The 17,394-nt window shown below is 45.2% G+C and overlaps 1 protein-coding gene across 2 annotated transcripts in view; it reads right to left on the reverse strand.

Moving 5' to 3' along the window:
• NID2 (nidogen 2) overlaps positions 1–17,394 on the reverse strand; it is a 68,413-nt gene that overhangs the window by 27,842 nt on the left and 23,177 nt on the right. For both annotated transcript variants that reach the window (XR_006203812.1, XM_042943218.1), the window contains exons 5-8: positions 11,201–11,350; positions 10,524–10,769; positions 9,173–9,373; positions 7,378–7,608 (exon numbers count right to left, since the gene is read on the reverse strand). Coding sequence is in view for 1 of the 2 variants with exons in the window: in XM_042943218.1 (XP_042799152.1) it covers positions 7,378–7,608; positions 9,173–9,373; positions 10,524–10,769; positions 11,201–11,350 (828 nt within the window). In the remaining variant the exon portion in view is untranslated. The remainder of the gene's footprint in view (positions 1–7,377; positions 7,609–9,172; positions 9,374–10,523; positions 10,770–11,200; positions 11,351–17,394) is intronic.

A 17,394-nucleotide genomic window follows, 5' to 3' on the forward strand; every position in this document is an offset into this window, starting at 1 on the left:
GAACAGCCGCAGAGCTCTCAAACCAAGTGTAGAGCCCTTCTGAGCACAGGCCCTGCTCACTGAACTTGGTTTCCAAAAACACGGCTTTAAAAATACATTTCTAAAACCATTTGGCTACTCACTCTCCACGGCTTGTTAGCTTTCTCCTATTATAGCAAGAACAACACTATCTTCCTTACCATGTATTCTATTTTGCCCTCACCCTTTTAAACGGCTTGACTCTCTGACAGGGGATCTGGAACTAATTTACTCATTTAATCAAGAGGAGAAGAGCAGTTTTCCATCAAGGAACAGTCCGTTCCGCTTCGCTGCATGGCCCTCTGCCCAGTCTCCTCGACCCACCAGAAGGAGCCCTGAGGTGGGCACAAGGGCAGGAGGCCCAGCGGCGTCCTGCTCGAGGACCCCACGAAGGACAGCCAACCCAGACCTGAAGCTCAAACACTTGGAGGGTGGTTGGGGGCTGCAGCTGGGAAGTGGGCCAGGCCTCAGGCTCTGACTGCTCACTGGGAAGACTGGACGACAGTACCTCCCGAGCCCTGGGAAGCCACAAGTGCCCACATCAGATGGGGCAGCTGCGGGGTGTCCCAGACATTCCAAACAGATCATCATTCCCTCCGGAGAAACGGAACACTTGAGAGGATACTGCTGTGTACTGCGGGGGGAGGGGGGGGGGAAGGTTTTGTCATTTGTTCATTTGTTGTTTTCTCTCCCCCCACCCCATTTTTCTCCTATTCAGGGAATATAAACAACAGTATTGCAGTTTTCCCCAGGGGTGGGTGAAACGGGGTGCAAACACACACGCCCTCTTGAAATTTGGCCCAAATTATGAGGCAGTCCTGAGGCCAGCGGAGTCCATGTGGAAAAGCCGGGCGAGGTTATGAGACGGGCTCTAAAGCTGGGGCCCAGGATTGGGTCCCAGCTGGACACGTTTTAGTTGTGACGGAGCAAGTTACTTCATGTCTATACCTCAGTCTCTGTAAAACGGGGGATGATGATCCCCCTGTTGGACAGGGGGTTTTGTGGGACTGAGTTCATTTCTGAAAGTACTTATGACAGTGCTTGGAGCCAAGTAAACCGTCCTTTGCTATTATATTGGACTGGCACGGAAGGGAAAAATCACATAAAGTTCTAAAGACAAATTAGCAACTTGGTACCTGTCAGTTTGCTGGCATTCTTTTTGTTACTCTCATCTGGTGTGCCTCCGGGAAAAACACACCCAGAGATTTATCTTTTCACTACGTAATTCTAGAATCTGAGCTGGATTCCACAGCCTGGGAGGCTCTTCCGCTAATCACTGTTCTTACAGACCAGACACCGACACCCAGCAAAGTGCTGAAGGGTGTTTTCCTCAGCTGTTTTTGTTCAACTCTTTTCTTGAGAAATAGGCAATCATCTTTTCCCTTGTGGGATGTCCATCTCTCTAAAATCAACTGACGTTTTCATGCTGTTAAAAAAACCTTTGCGTTCCCAATGCCTGTACTCCCAAGCACGTTTCCTAAAACCAAACCACCCACACACCCACACCAACAAACTCGGGATTCTCATTTCAAGTCACCTCCACATCCTCGAAGAGTCCAGCCCTCCTGCCTTCATCTCGTTATCGTATTGCTGAAGTGATGCTCATGAGCCTGAGGAGGCTTACGGAGCCCTCCTCTCCATTGCTGAGTCACAGAATCACCTCTGGAGGGGAGTCTGGCCTCAACAGTATCGATACAGAGAAAAACATGCGAGACCCTCTCTTTACTCCTTAGGTACGCCTTGCATTCTAGGGGAAAACACTAGCTATTGGCTTTCAGAACTAAAATGTCCCTTTCATCTGACAATTTCCTATCTGTTAGGGTTCCTGGACTTTGCAGGTTCACCCTCTGGCTCACCAAAAAAAAAAAAAAAAAAATTTTTTTAATCGACAGACTTTTTTTTTTTAAAGAACAGTTTTAGGTTTACAGAAAAATTGAGCAGAAAGTAAAGGTTCCATAGCGTCGCACCCCCCAATATGCAGTTCATGAACTTCTTATATTAGTGTGATACAGTCATTGTAACGATAAGCCAATACTGATATTATGACCTAAAGTCTACAGTTTATTAGGGCTTACTCTTTGTGTCATGCAGTTCTATAGGTTTGGGCAAATGTATAATGACATCTGTTCATCATCATAGAAGCATACAGAGTAGTAGTTTCACTGCCCTAAAAATCCCCTGTGCTCTCCCTGGTCACCTCCCCCTGAACTCCTGGCAACCACTGACTTTTATTCTCTATAGTTTCATTTTTTCCTAGACTGTTACATGCAGTTGACCCTTGAACAATTTCCTGATCCCCTGCAGAGCTGAAAAATCTGCATATAACTTTTGACTCCCCCAAAGCTAACAGCTTACTGTTGACCAAAAGCCTTACCAATAAGGAAATATCTGATACATATTTTATATATTATATACTGTATTCTTAATAATAAATTTAAGCCAGAGAAAAGAAAAAATTAAGAAAATCCTAAGAGAGCACCAAAAACAAGAAGATACCTAGGAATAAACCTAACCAAAGAGGTAAAAAATCTGTACTCCAAAAACTATAGAACATTTATGAAAGAAACTGAAGAGTACACAAAGAAATGGAAAAACATTCCATGCTCATGGACTGGAAGCACGAACATTGTTAAAATGTCTATACTACCCAAAGCAACCCACACATTTAATGCAATCCTTATAAAAATACTAATAGCATTTTTTACAGAGCTAGAACAAACAATGCTAAAATTTGCATGGAACCACAAAAGACCCCAGATAGCCAAAGCAATCCTAAAAAAGAAAAAAAATGCTGGAGGCATCACAAACCCGGATTTCAAGCTACTTTACAAAGCTGTAGTCATCAAGACAGTATGATACTGGCACAAAAACAGACACATAGGTCAATGGAACAGAACAGAAAACCCAGAAATGGACATAGAACTATATGGTCAACTAATCTTCAACAAAGCAAGAAAGAATATCCAATGGAAAAAAGACAGTCTCTTCAACAAATGGTGTTGGGAAAACTGGATGGCAACATGAAGAATGAAATTAGACCACTTTCTTACACCATACACAAAAATAAATTCAACATGGATGAAAGGCCTAAATGTGAGACAGGAAACCATCAAAATCCTAGAGGAGAACACAGGCAGCAACCTCTTTGACCTCGGCCAGAGCAACTTCTTACTAGACACGTTTCTGGAGGCAGGGAAACAAAAGCAAATATAAACTATGGAACTTCATCAAGATAAAATGCTTCTTCACAGTGAAGGAAACAATCAACAAAACTAAAATGCAGCCTACGGAATGGGGAGAAAAATATTTGCTAATGACATACCTGACAAAGGGTTAGTATCCAAAATCTATAAAGAACTTACCCAACTCAATACCCAAAAAGACTAATAATCCAGCTAAGAAATGGGCAGAAGACATGGATAGACACTTTTCCAAAGAAGACAATCAGATGGCTAACAGACACATGAAAAGATGCTCAACATCACCCATCACCTGGGAAATGAAAGTCAAAAAAAAATGAGATACACCTGTCAGAATGGCTAAAATGAACACAAGAAACAACAGGTGTTGGCAAGGATGCAGAGAAAGGGGAACCCTCTTGCATTGCCGGTGTGAATGCACACTGGTGCAGCCACTCTACAGAACAGTATGGACCGTCCTCAAAAAGCTAAAATAGAACTACCCTAGGACACTGCAATTTCACTACTAGGAATTTACCCAAGGGATACAAAAATACAGATCTGAAGGGGTACATGCAACCCACTGTGGAGCTAAAGTATATTATGCTAAGTGAAATAAGTCAGTCAGAAAAAGATAAATACCATACGATTTCACTCACATGTGGAATTTAACAACAACAACAACAACAACAACAAAACAGATGAGCATATGGGGAGAAAAAAAGAGGGAAACAAACCATAGGAAACTCTTAACGATAGAGAACAAATTGAGGGTCAATGGAGGGGGGTGGGTGGGAGATGAGCTAAAGGGATGACAGAAATTAAGGAGGGCACCTGTGATGAGCACTGGGGGTTGTATGAAGGGATGAATCACTGAATTCTACTCCTGAAACCAATACTGCACTGTATGTTAACTAACTAGAATTTAAATAAAAGTTAAAAAAAAGAAAATCATAAGAGAAAATACATTTACAGTACTGTATAAAAAAAAAGCCACATATAAGTAAACCACCCAGTTCAAACCTGTGTTGTTCAAGGGTTAACTGTAGTTGGAATCACACAGATGTAGCCTTTTCAGGCTTTCTTTCACTTAGCAATATGTACTTAAGGTTCCTCATGCCCTTTAGTGCCTTAGTAAGCCTAGAACATTCTTATCTGCACGTTTACCAAGCTTCACAGGTGTGGTTAATTCCAACTCAAGTTTGAGAAACACGGCTTTTTTTTTGTTTAGTTTTTTTGGTTTTTTTGTTTTGTTTTTTTATTTTTACCCTACTATTTTTTTTTTTTCAGTGAAGACATAACTCACATACCATATAATTCATGCTTATAAAGAACACAGATTTTTTTAGTATATTTACAGTTATGCAACTATCACCACAATCAAGTTTAACACATTTTAATACCCACCCGCAAATGACACTTGTACTCTGGTCATCCACTCCCTATCCTCTTATGCCCCAGCCCTAGGCAACCACTGATCTACTCTCTTCGCAGATTTGCCTCTTTGGGATATTTCATATAAATAGAATCAAACAGTAGGTTGCCCTTTGTGACTAGTTACCCTCACAAGTCAGCATGTTTTCAAAATTCATTCATATTGTAACATGTGTCAGTACTTCATTTCCTTTTTATGTCTTGATCATATTCCATTGTATGCATTAGGACATTTTAAAAATCCACTCCTCAATCGATGGACATCTGGGTTTTTTCTACCTTTTGGCTATTCTGAATAATGCTTCTATGAATATTCATGTACAAGTTTTTATGGGGACATAAGTTTTCTTTTCTCTTGGTTATAGAGCTTTGAGTGGTGGGGCACCTGGGTGGCTCAGTCAGTAGAGCGTCCGACTTCGGCTCAGGTTGTGATCTCGTGGTTTGTGGGTTCAAGCCCCACGTCGGGCTCTGTGCTGACAGTTCAGAGACTGGAGCCTGCTTCAGATTCTGTGTCTCCTTCTCTCTCTGCCCCACTCCCCACTTGCACTCTGTTTCTCAAAAATGAATAAACGTCAAAAAAAAATTACAAAAAAAAGACAATTGCTCAAGTGGTAACTTTAACTTTGAAAAACTACTGGATTGTTTCCCATAGTAAGGACCATTTTACACTCCCACTAGCAGTGTATGAGGGTTTCAATTTTTCCACAACTTCACCAACACTTATGTTTTTTTAATATAGCAATCCACATGCATGTAAAGTAGTATCATTATGGCTTTGACTGTATTTGCATTTTCCTGATGACTAATGATATTGAGCATCTTTTCATGTGCCTACTGGGTAGTTTGTGTATCTTCTGAGAAATGTTCCATCCAAATTTTTTATATTATTTCTTTTTATTGTGTTTGTGAGAGTTCTTCATATATTCTAGATACAAGCCTCTTATTAAATATATGATTTTCAAACATTTTATACCTTTCTGTGGGTTGTATGTTCACTTTGTTGGTAATAACCTCTGCAGCACAAGTTTTTAATTTTGATGACACCCAATTTTTTCTTGATTGCCTAAGCTTTCAGTATCATATATGAAGAAGCTATTGCTGGGGTGCCTGGGTGGCTCAGTTGGTTGGGTGTCCAGCTTCAGCTCAGGTCATGATCTCATACTTTGTGAGTTCGAACCCCACATCAGGCTCTGCTGTCAGTGTGGAGCCTGCTTTGGATCCTCTGTCCCCCTCTCTCTCTGCCCCTCCCTGCTCTCAAAAATAAACATTAAAAAAAAGCAGCAGCTATTGCCAAATTCAGAGTCATAAAAATTTGCCCCTTTATTTTTTCTAAAGTGTAGCTAAATTACATGAAGGTCTATGACCCATTTTTGGTTAATTTTTGTGTATGATGGAAGACAGGGGTCCATAATCATTTTTAGCATGCAAATATCCCAACTTTCCCAGAACCACTTGTTAAAAAAACTACTCTCTCTCCTCAATGAATTGTTTTGGCAACCTTGTCAAAATCAATTGATTGTAGATGTGAGTGTTTATTTCTGGACTCTCACTTCTATTCCACTGATCTTTATACCCATCCTTGTGCCAGGACTACATGGTCCTGATTAAAGTGGCAATCCTCCAATCGTTCTTTTTCAATTTTGTTTTGGCTATTCTGGGATCCTTAAATTTCCATCAATTGTAGAATCAGTTTCTCAGTTTTTGCAGAAAGACCAGCTGATAGCTGATAGGATTGTGTTGAATCTGTGCTAGGAAGCACTGCTATGCTAATAAGTCTTCTGAGTCATAAAGATGCCATTAGGTCTAATTTTCTATTTATTTAGGTCTAATTTTTTTTTTCAAAACTGCTTTATAGGTTTCAATGTAGAAGTGTTACACTTAAAAAAATTTTTTTATTCCTAAATATTTTGGGAACAGAATTGTTTTTAAAGTTTCCTTTTCAATTTGCTCACTGTTACTATACAGAAATAGAAGACTGATATACAAAAATTATATCCTTTGACTTTGCTGAACACATTAGTTCTAATAGTTTAATGAATTAGACTTTCTACATATTAAGATCACATCACAGAACAGAGATCGTTATTTTCTTGCCTAATTGCCCTGGCTAAAACTTCTGATGCAGTGCTGAGTAGAAGTGACAGGAACAGACTTCTTCAGAGTGAAAGCATCCAGGCTTTCCTCATGGGGTACGATTCAACTTGTGTTTTTCTCTCTTTTTGTTCTTCCAGGCACTGGCTCTTTGTCTTACCTCGATTTGATTTGATTTGATTTGATTTGATTTGATGAAATCCAGCTCACCCTTTGAGTTCTAGCTAAAATGTCCCTTTTTGGGTACTTCTTCCCTACACTTCCAGACTAGGCTCATAGTGCCATGCTCTTATCAGTATTATAAATACCTGTCAGCATCAGTCCCCCTCCTAACTTGGCCTCACCTTGTTCACAGATGTCTCCCCAGCAGAGACTGGCACACACATGGAGTGTGTGCTTGGCACACCAAGCAGCCTCACATATTGTGCTCTATTCCTTAGTTTGGTAGGAACGCTGTTCTACAAGTTCCATTTCTACCTCTGTCTCCACCTCAAAGACAAGCCCCTGCTTTACGCATCCTTACGCCCAGCACCTAACACAGAGCCTGGTACTCAGTAACCCTTAGTAACCTCCGTGAATCATTCTGAGGCTACCCAAAAAGGAATTTTTAAAAGCTGGATGCGATTTTTTGCCAAAACAACAGAGGGAAACATACCTTCAACTGGGCCAAGCTGATTGGTCACAGCAAATCTAAGTACTCCTTCCCCATCAGTGTACAAGGCAAAGACCCGGTCCACATTCAGCTGCTGGGTTTTGGGGATGGCCCGGTGTCTGGGGGCGTGCCTGCATGCCTGGTAAGTGATGTTCTGGTAGATGCGGTAGGACAGTGTTTGGTTGATGGCACCGAGGATGAGTGAGTAGTCTCTGGAACTTGTGGAGGTCACAGCTGCAACAGATATTATTCAGCCAAACCGGTCAATTTTGAAGATACCAGAGATTTTCATGTGGGGTAGATTTTTCTGTACAGTTTTTCATCTAATTCCTGGAGGGTGTTCCCTTGGGAAGTTCCTGAGTTAATATGGAAAACCTGCCTGACAGGGGCGCGTGGGTGGCGCAGTCGGTTAAGCGTCCGACTTCAGCCAGGTCACGATCTCGCGGTCCGTGAGTTCGAGCCCCGCGTCAGGCTCTGGGCTGATGGCTCGGAGCCTGGAGCCTGTTTCCGATTCTGTGTCTCCCTCTCTCTCTCTGCCCCTCCCCCGTTCATGCTCTGTCTCTCTCTGTCCCAAAAATAAATAAAAAACGTTGAAAAAAAAAATTAAAAAAAAAAAAAAAGAAAACCTGCCCGACAATTCCAGGAATGTGAGTAGACGCAAAGCCAATGTGCAGAGGAGGAGGGACAATCACTGCCATCATTACTAGCAAAGAATAAATTCTGCCACAATGTGCCAGCCACGCCAGGTGCTCTACAAGCACTGCCTTGTTAGTACCTCACCCCAGCAGGGTGGCCTCTGCGATCACGGGCAGGGGGACTTGCAGAGGTGAAGAGGTAGCCTATCACATACCAGCCTTGTGTATGTGATAGAGCTGGAACTGGGACACGAGGCAGCCTGACTCTCTACCCCAAGTTTTCATGTTCAAGATTGCACAGAGGTGACAGGTTCCAACTTAAGTCCGAAGGGTTCTGGACAAAGGGAAGGGACGTTCTTTCAATCTGAATGTGGAGTTGGAAGCCCGCACCAGTGTTCTGGCCATCAGCTGTTCTGTGCACGATCTGGGTTTCTCCTGCCCATTCTCCTCTGTTCACCCTCTGCCCAGCTTCCAACACTCACAACACAGAAGCAGGAAAGGCACGGCTCGAAGCAAACTGCTGTGCCGCAGGACGACTGCTGTGACTACGCCAGCGTCTTGCATTCAGGTGGTTTTACAGAACTCAGCACAATTTACACATAACAACCACGGAAGGTAGAGAGAAAAGGCGTTCTTCTGCTCATTCTCAAGATGAGAAAATAGGCGCTTAGGTGGCAAGTGACCTTAGCCCTCAGCTAGTTTAAACTACAAGTCCATGATGTGAATTCCTATCCTCTGACTCCAAACCTAGCATTAGTTGTACAACACTGTGTAACACCTCATTTTAAAACGGGCTGAAACAATGTTACAGGACAAGTAAAAATTCCAACAGTCAATATTTGTCCGTGGCCCAGAGAGCACAGGCGGTTAAAAACGGTATATAATTATACAACCCTAACCCACCCCCAGAGACAAGGTTACCATTGATTCCATTATTATTTGAAAGTACTGGGATAGCAATGTTGGTATTCATTTGTGTAGCAGCCAACACTCCTCTCACTTATACTACATATTTAGTAAGAGCACTAAAATGATACTGAGCTCCTTTTATGTACCCCACACCATTCTAAGGACATCCCACTTAAAAACTCATCATCCTCACAACTATCTTGGGAGATATGCACTCTCCCCATTTTATAGATGTCAAAACGGGTTACACATACCTGAGTCCGTGTAGTGGTAAAGCTCCTTGTAGGGCGCTATGTGGGCTGTGAAATTTGCTGGGATGTAAGGCACCTGGCCTTGAATGTTGGTCTTAATGCTCAGATAGTTCTCTGGGTCAAGTCCCTCGGCAGTTTGAGTGATGCGAACCCTCTCTTCCCCCGGATAGAAAATAACTTCCATGTCATGGGTAAAGGCGGCACCTGGAGAGGAAGAAAGACTTCAGCACAGAGCTAAGAAGGGGTGTCGCGTCTCCCAGTAACGATCACCACTGTGCACTTCCTCATTCCTACTGCTGTTGGAGACGGCGCCTACGGAGATCATCTGATGTCCAAGACTAAGTACCATCAGCTGCCGATTTCGTCAGTTCCCCCAAGTTTCTACTAAACAGTGTGGTTTCATCCTGCCTCATTTCACGCTGCTTCTCTTTGTAACAGCTTGTTTTCCGTAAGAAGCTACTAGGAACATCCTGACCTTTCTCTTTCTGAGGTTGCCAGACTTAGTAGAAAAACAAGCAAAAAACTTAGGACACCCAGTTAAATTTGAATTTCAGATAATTAATATGTTTTTAGTATAATACGTCTTCTACAATATTTAGGGCATACTTTTACTAAGTTATTCACATAATTCATTGTTCACCTGAAATTCAAATGTGACGGAATATACTCCACCTACTTGTAACTCCAAACCTTGATGGAAAACAAGATAGCTCTGGAGGTGCGGGAAGAACTTTTCTCTCAGCACTTGATCTGTGATAAATCCAGTAGGAAACCGGCCTTTTCAGGTTGGGAGGAAAGAGCCAAGAAAAGATCCTCTACACCACCTAAGGTGGTCCTTAGACCAGCATTTGCGTCTCCTGGAAGCTTGCTAGGAAAACAGAATCACAGACCCCAGCTCAGGCCCACAGAGCCAGAATCTGCCTTTTCACAAGGGCTACAGGTGATCTGTGTGCAGGTTAGAGTGTGAGAGGCAATCACCGGTCGGTACCATTATAGGTCAGAGTCACGGGGGTGGGAGAGGAGGAAGCTTACTCACGAGCAAACTCCTCTCCAGATGCCCTGTAATCACCATTTGTGCATCTCTATTTGTCAGATCTGTGTGTAACAACTCAAGTAAACACAACCTAACAAGCTTGAAGCAATTCTGGTGAAAGGACATAAATGGTCCAAATGGAATCATCCCATTTCTCAGGATGACTTGGAGAACATGTGCAAGAAAACAGTCCCGTGAGACCAAACCAGGCCCAGCTACACACCTGTAGAAAACTGAGCAAACAGATCCTCTTTCACAGAATAAAAACCAAAGCATGGTGGCCAGGAGCCATCAGCCCCCTCAAAGGGCACTGCTGCTCACCTGTGAGACGGAAGCCATTCTCCCAGCCTGGTTTTTCTAATGCAAAGAGCCAGCCAAATAGGCCTCCGATTGGCGTGAGCGGGAGAAGGGCTTGGGCCGCGGGCTGTGGGATGTGGCTGATGGCCGTGTAGGCTCTGCCGTCATTGCCCACGATGTAAGCATGTAGGTCCACGTCAGTGAAGTGGACGGGCGTGTGGCCCACACGGAGGTGGCCACTCACTTTCCCGTTGACTCGATGCGGTACCCCTGAAAGACAGCAGATCCGGTCAACTGTGACCACGGTCCAGGATGGGGATGGGTACCCAGAAAGTAATTCCGCTCACAATTCCCAAAACTCAGTCTTTTAGCCATTTTCATGATTCCTAACCAACCAATTATCCATCTAAGTACAAAACAGACCTGTCTTCGATTTATTTTCTCCCATCCACTCTCCCATCCACTCTGACTCTAATGAGCTGGCAAAAAGGAGGAAAGATTTCTGGCTAATCCTCAAATTGGGAAATCAGCCCAAATGCGCTCATTTCTCTCGATCAAGCACCTGCAAGTTGCCGGTGCTTTGATTCAGGCAGTCGGAGATTCGAGGTCCATAAGCAGAGTCACAGTGGTGGCTGGAAACAAGCAAGTGGCAAAAATCTGCACAGAGCAGCCCCCAGCCCCGTCAAGCCAGCATCTCTTACCTTCTGGCAGACAGTGCTTCCCATTTCCGTAAAACCTGGACTGGCAGTGGCAGCAAAAGCCAGTTGTGTAGTCAGTGCAGAAGGCGTGTGGGGAGCACTGTCCGTGGTTACGTTCGCAGGTTTCCTTGTCAGCAGCATTATACGTGAAGACTGGAAAGTCAAAACAAATTCGCATTACAAGGACTAAGTGATTCCAGCATCGTTCCTGCCAAGCTTCATCGTGGACACCACATCTGCTCCATAAAATCAGTTTAGCTTATAATAAACAAATGCGTTTTTGATGTTTAAGAGACAGGAACAACATTCAACCCAGGGGAATTAACTTGCTTTGTCTTCTGGCAAGAAGTACCACGGACTGCTCCCATCTGGGCTCACCGCAAAGCTGGTGAACTCCGGGGAGGCCGCAGCGCTGTGGGGTGAGCGCAGAACACAAAAGCCAACCAGTAAGTACGCGTGAGGCCGAACTGTACAAAACTGCCATTTTGTGGGTCTAAAATGGTCAAATAGCAGCAATTTTATGTGACTCAACCTGAGAGTAACGACCTGGAGAGAGAGGAAGACTGAAAAGAGAAATAACAAATGTGGTCTTAGGTCCAAGCACTCTTTGCTTCTAGGGGATCCTGTACCTAAAGAGAATACCCTGCAGCTTGTCTCATCTGCCCAGAGAGGTAGGTTTTCTTCTGATAGAGAAGGGCCTTAAAGAACACACCCACCCCTAAGAAGAATGTATGGAGAGGAAGGGAGGAGGGGGAAGGAAAGGATTCAGCTGTTAAATGCCCTGTGCCTTTGTGGGGTTTCTGGTGGTGGCTATGGCACAAGCGAGATTGCTATGCAGTAGGAGAGAGGGGGTCACGATTACAGCTCTTCTAGGAAACCACAGTGGACCAGTAGTGGCTCCTTCCATCTTCCACTTATTCTGCCCATTAAAAAAAAAGGGCCATCAGGGGCACCTGGGTGGCTCAGTCGGTTAAGCATCCCACTCTTGGTTTCGGCTCACGTCATCATCTCATGGTTTGAGTTCGAGCCCCACGTCGAGCTCTGCGTTGGCAGTGCAGAGCCTGTTTGGGATTCTCTCTCTCTCCCTCTCGGTCCCTCCCCCCCACGCCCCCTCAAAATAAATAAATGTTAAAAAAAAAAAAGTGAGAGAGAAACAAAGGAATTGGAGCAGATTCCATTTCCATATAGGAAATGGCCAAGAGAGTGGGGTGTGGTTGGTGGGGGGGAGCTAATAGAGAAGAGAGGGCTCTCTCCAGACACCAGGGATGATGTTAAGCCCGAGCATGGCCACCAGGAGGCAAAGTGGCTGCGCACACCTGGCCTTCACATGGGGCGGGAGGGTTAGGAGTTGGGTGGAGACTCGGGGAGCGCTGACAAGCAGAGACAGCACAGAACTCCAGCGCTGGACTCTGCTGCTGTGGGGTGCCAGCTCCGGAGGAAGACGGATTCCCTACTCCTAGGCAAACCTAGGTGGCAGCTGTGCTCCAGAACTAGGTCTGAGAAGGAGGAAACTGAAGGGTAAGGAAAAAATGGAAAGATTAACATGTGCACACTACTCCAGGGAAGAAGAGCAAACAAAGAAACCGAAGGAGGGGAGATGTACCCCAGGTAAGTAAACATAGCCAGGCAGAGACTTGTATCCACAGGTAAAAAGAAAGCAAAGTTACCATTTAAATAGCCATTCCTCTATGGCAGATACCACTCTATGTACTTTTTTAATTTTTTTTTTTTTTAACGTTTATTTGTTTTTGAGACGGAGAGAGACAGAGCATGAACAGGGGAGGGGCAGAGAGAGAGGGAGACACAGAATCTGAAACAGGCTCCAGGCTCTGAGCTGTCAGCACAAAGCCCGATGTGGGGCTCAAACTCACGGACTGTGAGATCATGACCTGAGCCGAAGTCGGATGCTTAACCAACCAAGCCACCCAGGCACCCCATCTATGTACTTTATTAACATCTTCAATTTGCACAAAAGCAGGGACTGTTTTGATTCCTGCTCTGCAGATAAACAAGCTAAAGATTAAAGTGAATTTCCTGAAGTCACACAGGCCATAGGACTTGAACCCTGGAGGCCTGGCCCCAGCTGGACTGCAGTGGAAGCCAAGTACATAGGCCATGAGAGCTGGGTTAAGGATCTGATCAGCTGCTTGGGGTTGATCAGCCTAGGCTTCAGCAAGTAAGATTTGAGGCACATGTTATAAATCAGGCCTGATGGAAGGAGAGCTGGGATGATCCGGACGGGATTACGGTGTGTTGTGGGAAAGAGCACAGGTAAGAGCAGCGGCAGTGGCAGGAGCATTAACTTCTGGGCCGTACTTGACCTCTGCTTACAGACTCTTGAGAAAGCAGCAGGCTGAGGGTTGGCAGGGCAGGTGACTGGACTCAAGTGAAATATCTGGGAACATGGTGAAAATGCAGTCAGTGACTCAAGACTTGGTATTTAGGGCCTTGATGACACAGATGAGAAATTCCAGTTTGATAAACATAGACATTTAGGCATAATCCTGAACAGGGTTTTTTTTTGACTAGGACAGGGGCATAGAACTCACAACCCCCTCCAACCTCCCCTCTCCCCACCCCGCCCCAAAATCTAGATTGGGCATTATAGAGGCTGCTGTGAAGAAAATGATGTCATCACCGTCCATTGATTTAAGAAGTTAGGACCCAGTTTGAGTAAAACAAAAAGGAACTTGTCAGCCTGGGTTTCTCTGGCTCCAAAGGTGACAGCTAAGTGTAAAGAAGCAGTGTCTGGAGGGACTGGCACACTGGCAAGTGCTCAGGGCACGGCTGCCATCAGGACTCTCCTCTGGAACAAGGTGGGAGGGACACGGGGTGGGGGGGAACGGCAGGAGGAAGCCAACCTCTAGAACTCAACCTTGACTGTGGCTCAGGTGGCTCTGGGCAAACCACAGAAATGCTCTCTAAAATCAGGGTGACACCCCTTCTCACACCTCCATTGCCGGAAATCACATTTTTTCCTGAACGTACTTCAGAGGACCAAGGTAGAAAAGCAATGTGACACAGGTCTAAAGAGTCGTCATATTCAGGTTAAATCGGGTAAAAATAAAACCAAACCCTAAACAGTGTTCTCCCGGATTAAAGAAAAAGCGGGTCTGTCTTGTATTCCCTCTCTTTCTCTGGTGAAGACTTGTTCTGGCACCCAATCCCTCTTACAAGAGTGGGTCATCACACAGGGAGAGATGGGATGCAGGAGGACTGGAGATTTGGAGAGCTGAGGTTCATTAAACTAAAAAGCAAGGCGCAGTCATGGCTTTCCTATGGGTAAAAGGAGAGGTGCTCAGCAATGCAGCCAGCAACTTACAAAGGCAACTGTGCAAAAGTTTAACCAGACTGGCACACTGACTGCATTTTTCTTTTTTTTTTTTTTTTTAAGCTGATTTGTGAGTGCAAGTGGGGGAGGGGGAGGGGGCACCAGCTCTGAGATCATGACCCAAGCGAGACCCCAGCAGATATTAAGAGTCGAATGCTTAACTCACTGAGCCTCTCAGGCGCCCCCCAGACTTCATTTTTCTAAAAATAACAATAATAATAATAATAATGGGTAGGGTCCCATAAAAGGCCATTATGAGACAAACTATAATTAGAACGGGTTATTGGTAAATTGGTTCAGGGATATTTGTATGCAGTTTTTTTGGAGACTATTGCATTCACAGGATGGAGGTTATTGGGCCACAAATAGAAGCTCAGCCTTCCAGCCCCGTGACAGCTGCACAGGGAAAGAGGTGGAGTTCGCTCCCAAAAGGAGCAAACACAGGCTCCCCTTAGGATCCCTTGGTATGCCTGCCGTCACACAGGCGTGCACACAGATCCACACACTTGATACAATATCAGCTTGTCAGGCGAAAGGTAAAGACATGCCTGTTGCGCTTTTTTTTTCATTTATTAATTCAACAAATAATGTGAGCACTCACTATGGGCCTGGCTCTGATCTAGGAATTAAGGATACAGCAGACAAACACGCCGTCCTGAAGCTTACATTCTTCTAAGCAGCACTGAACAAACAGCTCAAATACTTAGTACAGAGATGGTTGTTACGAGCTGTGCAGAATCTTAAGTCGGGGAAGGTCAAGAGGGCTGGGAGTGGGGGTGCGGACTTTGCTCTTTTAAACATCAGGATCAAGGAGGACCTTGGGAGAAGGTGACCTCTGGACAGAGGCCTGGAGGCAGGAGCACTGCAGGCAGGACACAAGGGGCACGTGGGAGGAACAGGGGCAGTGAGAGAAGGCCGGGGAGGTACTGGCCAGTTGTCAAAGGGCCCGCATAGGAAGGAGCTGAGCTTTAGTCTGAGTGAGAAGGGGAGCCACTCGGGCATCCTGAGCAGGAGAGTGACAAGATCTGACCTGCCATACTTCAGGAATGAGCCAATGGGTGTGTGCCCTGGCAGCTGGAAGATCTGGTGGAGAGAAGGGCACAAACACGGAGTGTTTTGAAGATGGGGCCGACGGGGTTTGCTGATGGGTTGGATGGAGCGCAGAAAGGGAGAAGAAATGGGGAGAAGGTGAGAGGAAAGACAGAAGCCCACGGTGACGTTCACACCTTGGTGAGCTGCCATCCCTGAGACAGGGAGACTGTGGAAGGGCAGGTTTGCGAGGGATCCGTTCCAGCAACAGCTGGGAGGCATCGAGGAAGCTCTTTCCCCCTCTGACAGGACCCTCAGAGGGCACCATTCAACCACTCAGAAGGAGAGCTGTCTTTCTCCATGGATTGTGGGGAACCACTGCATCAGAATCACCTGAACCACTCCCCAGGTGGTTCTTGTGCCCACTGAAGATGACCTTCAGGCCATTTGTAAGCTTTCCATTTCTGAGCTCGAGGATGCTCATTAGCATAGTTAATGAATTTCAGCTGACAGCAGCTCCTGGGGGTGGTGGGATTTCAGGCAATGCCCTCCTATTGATTCCTGGCCAGGTAAGCAGCAGGACTCAGTGCTTACTGCCAGCTTGGGCCCAGATCCACCGGCCCAGAGGCTAAATCCCCTCCCTGATGAAGAGGCAGAACTGGACCTAGAAATAGGCTCTGACATGCAGCTATCTATCCAAGGCAAGAAAAGCCAGACTTCTGGCCCATGTGCCTTCTCAAATTTCTATGAGAATTGCAGATACATCCAAAGATGCTGAGCTGCTTGAAAGTATAGAATCAATGTCTGAATCCCAGCTGGATGAGATGTGCCATGAATGTATCCCAAAACAAGTGACAATTTTCTTCAGTGATCGTTTATATATGCCTCTTTACATCAGAGTTTTGAATGTATTTTCATCCACTTCTTCCTATTCTGGGGAAGAGATATTGTTTCCATTTTACAGATGAGAAACTGAGGCCCATGGAGGTGATATGATCTTCTGGCTCTAAATCCTATGTTCTTTCCATTACTTTGGAATCACCAGGGGACCTAGTTTAAAAATGCAGATTCTGGCTCAGAAGGTGGAGGAAGGGTGTGGAAATCGGCATTTTAAGCAAGGGCCCCAGATGAATCAGATGTTAGGGGACTAGAGACCACACTTGGAGAAATCATCTTCCATGGCTGCTTCTCTCCTGTATTTACCCACAGGCTGTCTTCCAGACCCTCCTGGGACCCACTCTCTGCCTGGGCGCACCTGTCACAGAGAGTCAAAAACGTTAGAGACAAGTCGGCTGGCTTGTGCCCGGCACAGCAGGAGGGCAGAGGCCAGCCAGGTTTGAATGTGCTCAGTTTACAAAGGCTTTGTTAACATGAGGATTTTCAAATCTCATTTGTTTTTCCCCTTTAAGGCTTTTTCACTCTTCTCAGATCCTTCATGGAAAGAAAAGTGGGGTGGGGATACATAAGAGAAGGAAAGGCACCTGCCAAAGTTCCTGAGATTCGTCTTCATCGGGAGTTCTTCACAAAAATGGAAAACTTCTCTAAAAAAAAAAAAGAAAATTGAAAATAAGGGTGCCTTGTTGGCTCTGTTGGTTAAGCATCTGACTCTTGATTTCAGCTCAGGTCTTGATCTCAGGGTCATGAGTTCAAGCCTTGTGCTAGGCCCCGCACTAGGCTCCCTGCTGGGCGTGAAGCCTAAATTTAAAAAAAAAAAAAAAAGGAAACCTTCTCTGCTCTAGATTTGATCTGTCCTTCAGTCTTCATTCTGCCGGCAGCACGTAAGCGCTGGTCTTCAGCCTTGGTCCTGCCCTCCTTCCCTAAGGGCTCTGGCCCAGCC

The sequence above is a fragment of the Panthera leo genome, chromosome B3, assembly GCF_018350215.1.
Source record: "Panthera leo isolate Ple1 chromosome B3, P.leo_Ple1_pat1.1, whole genome shotgun sequence".
NCBI lineage: Eukaryota > Metazoa > Chordata > Mammalia > Carnivora > Felidae > Panthera > Panthera leo.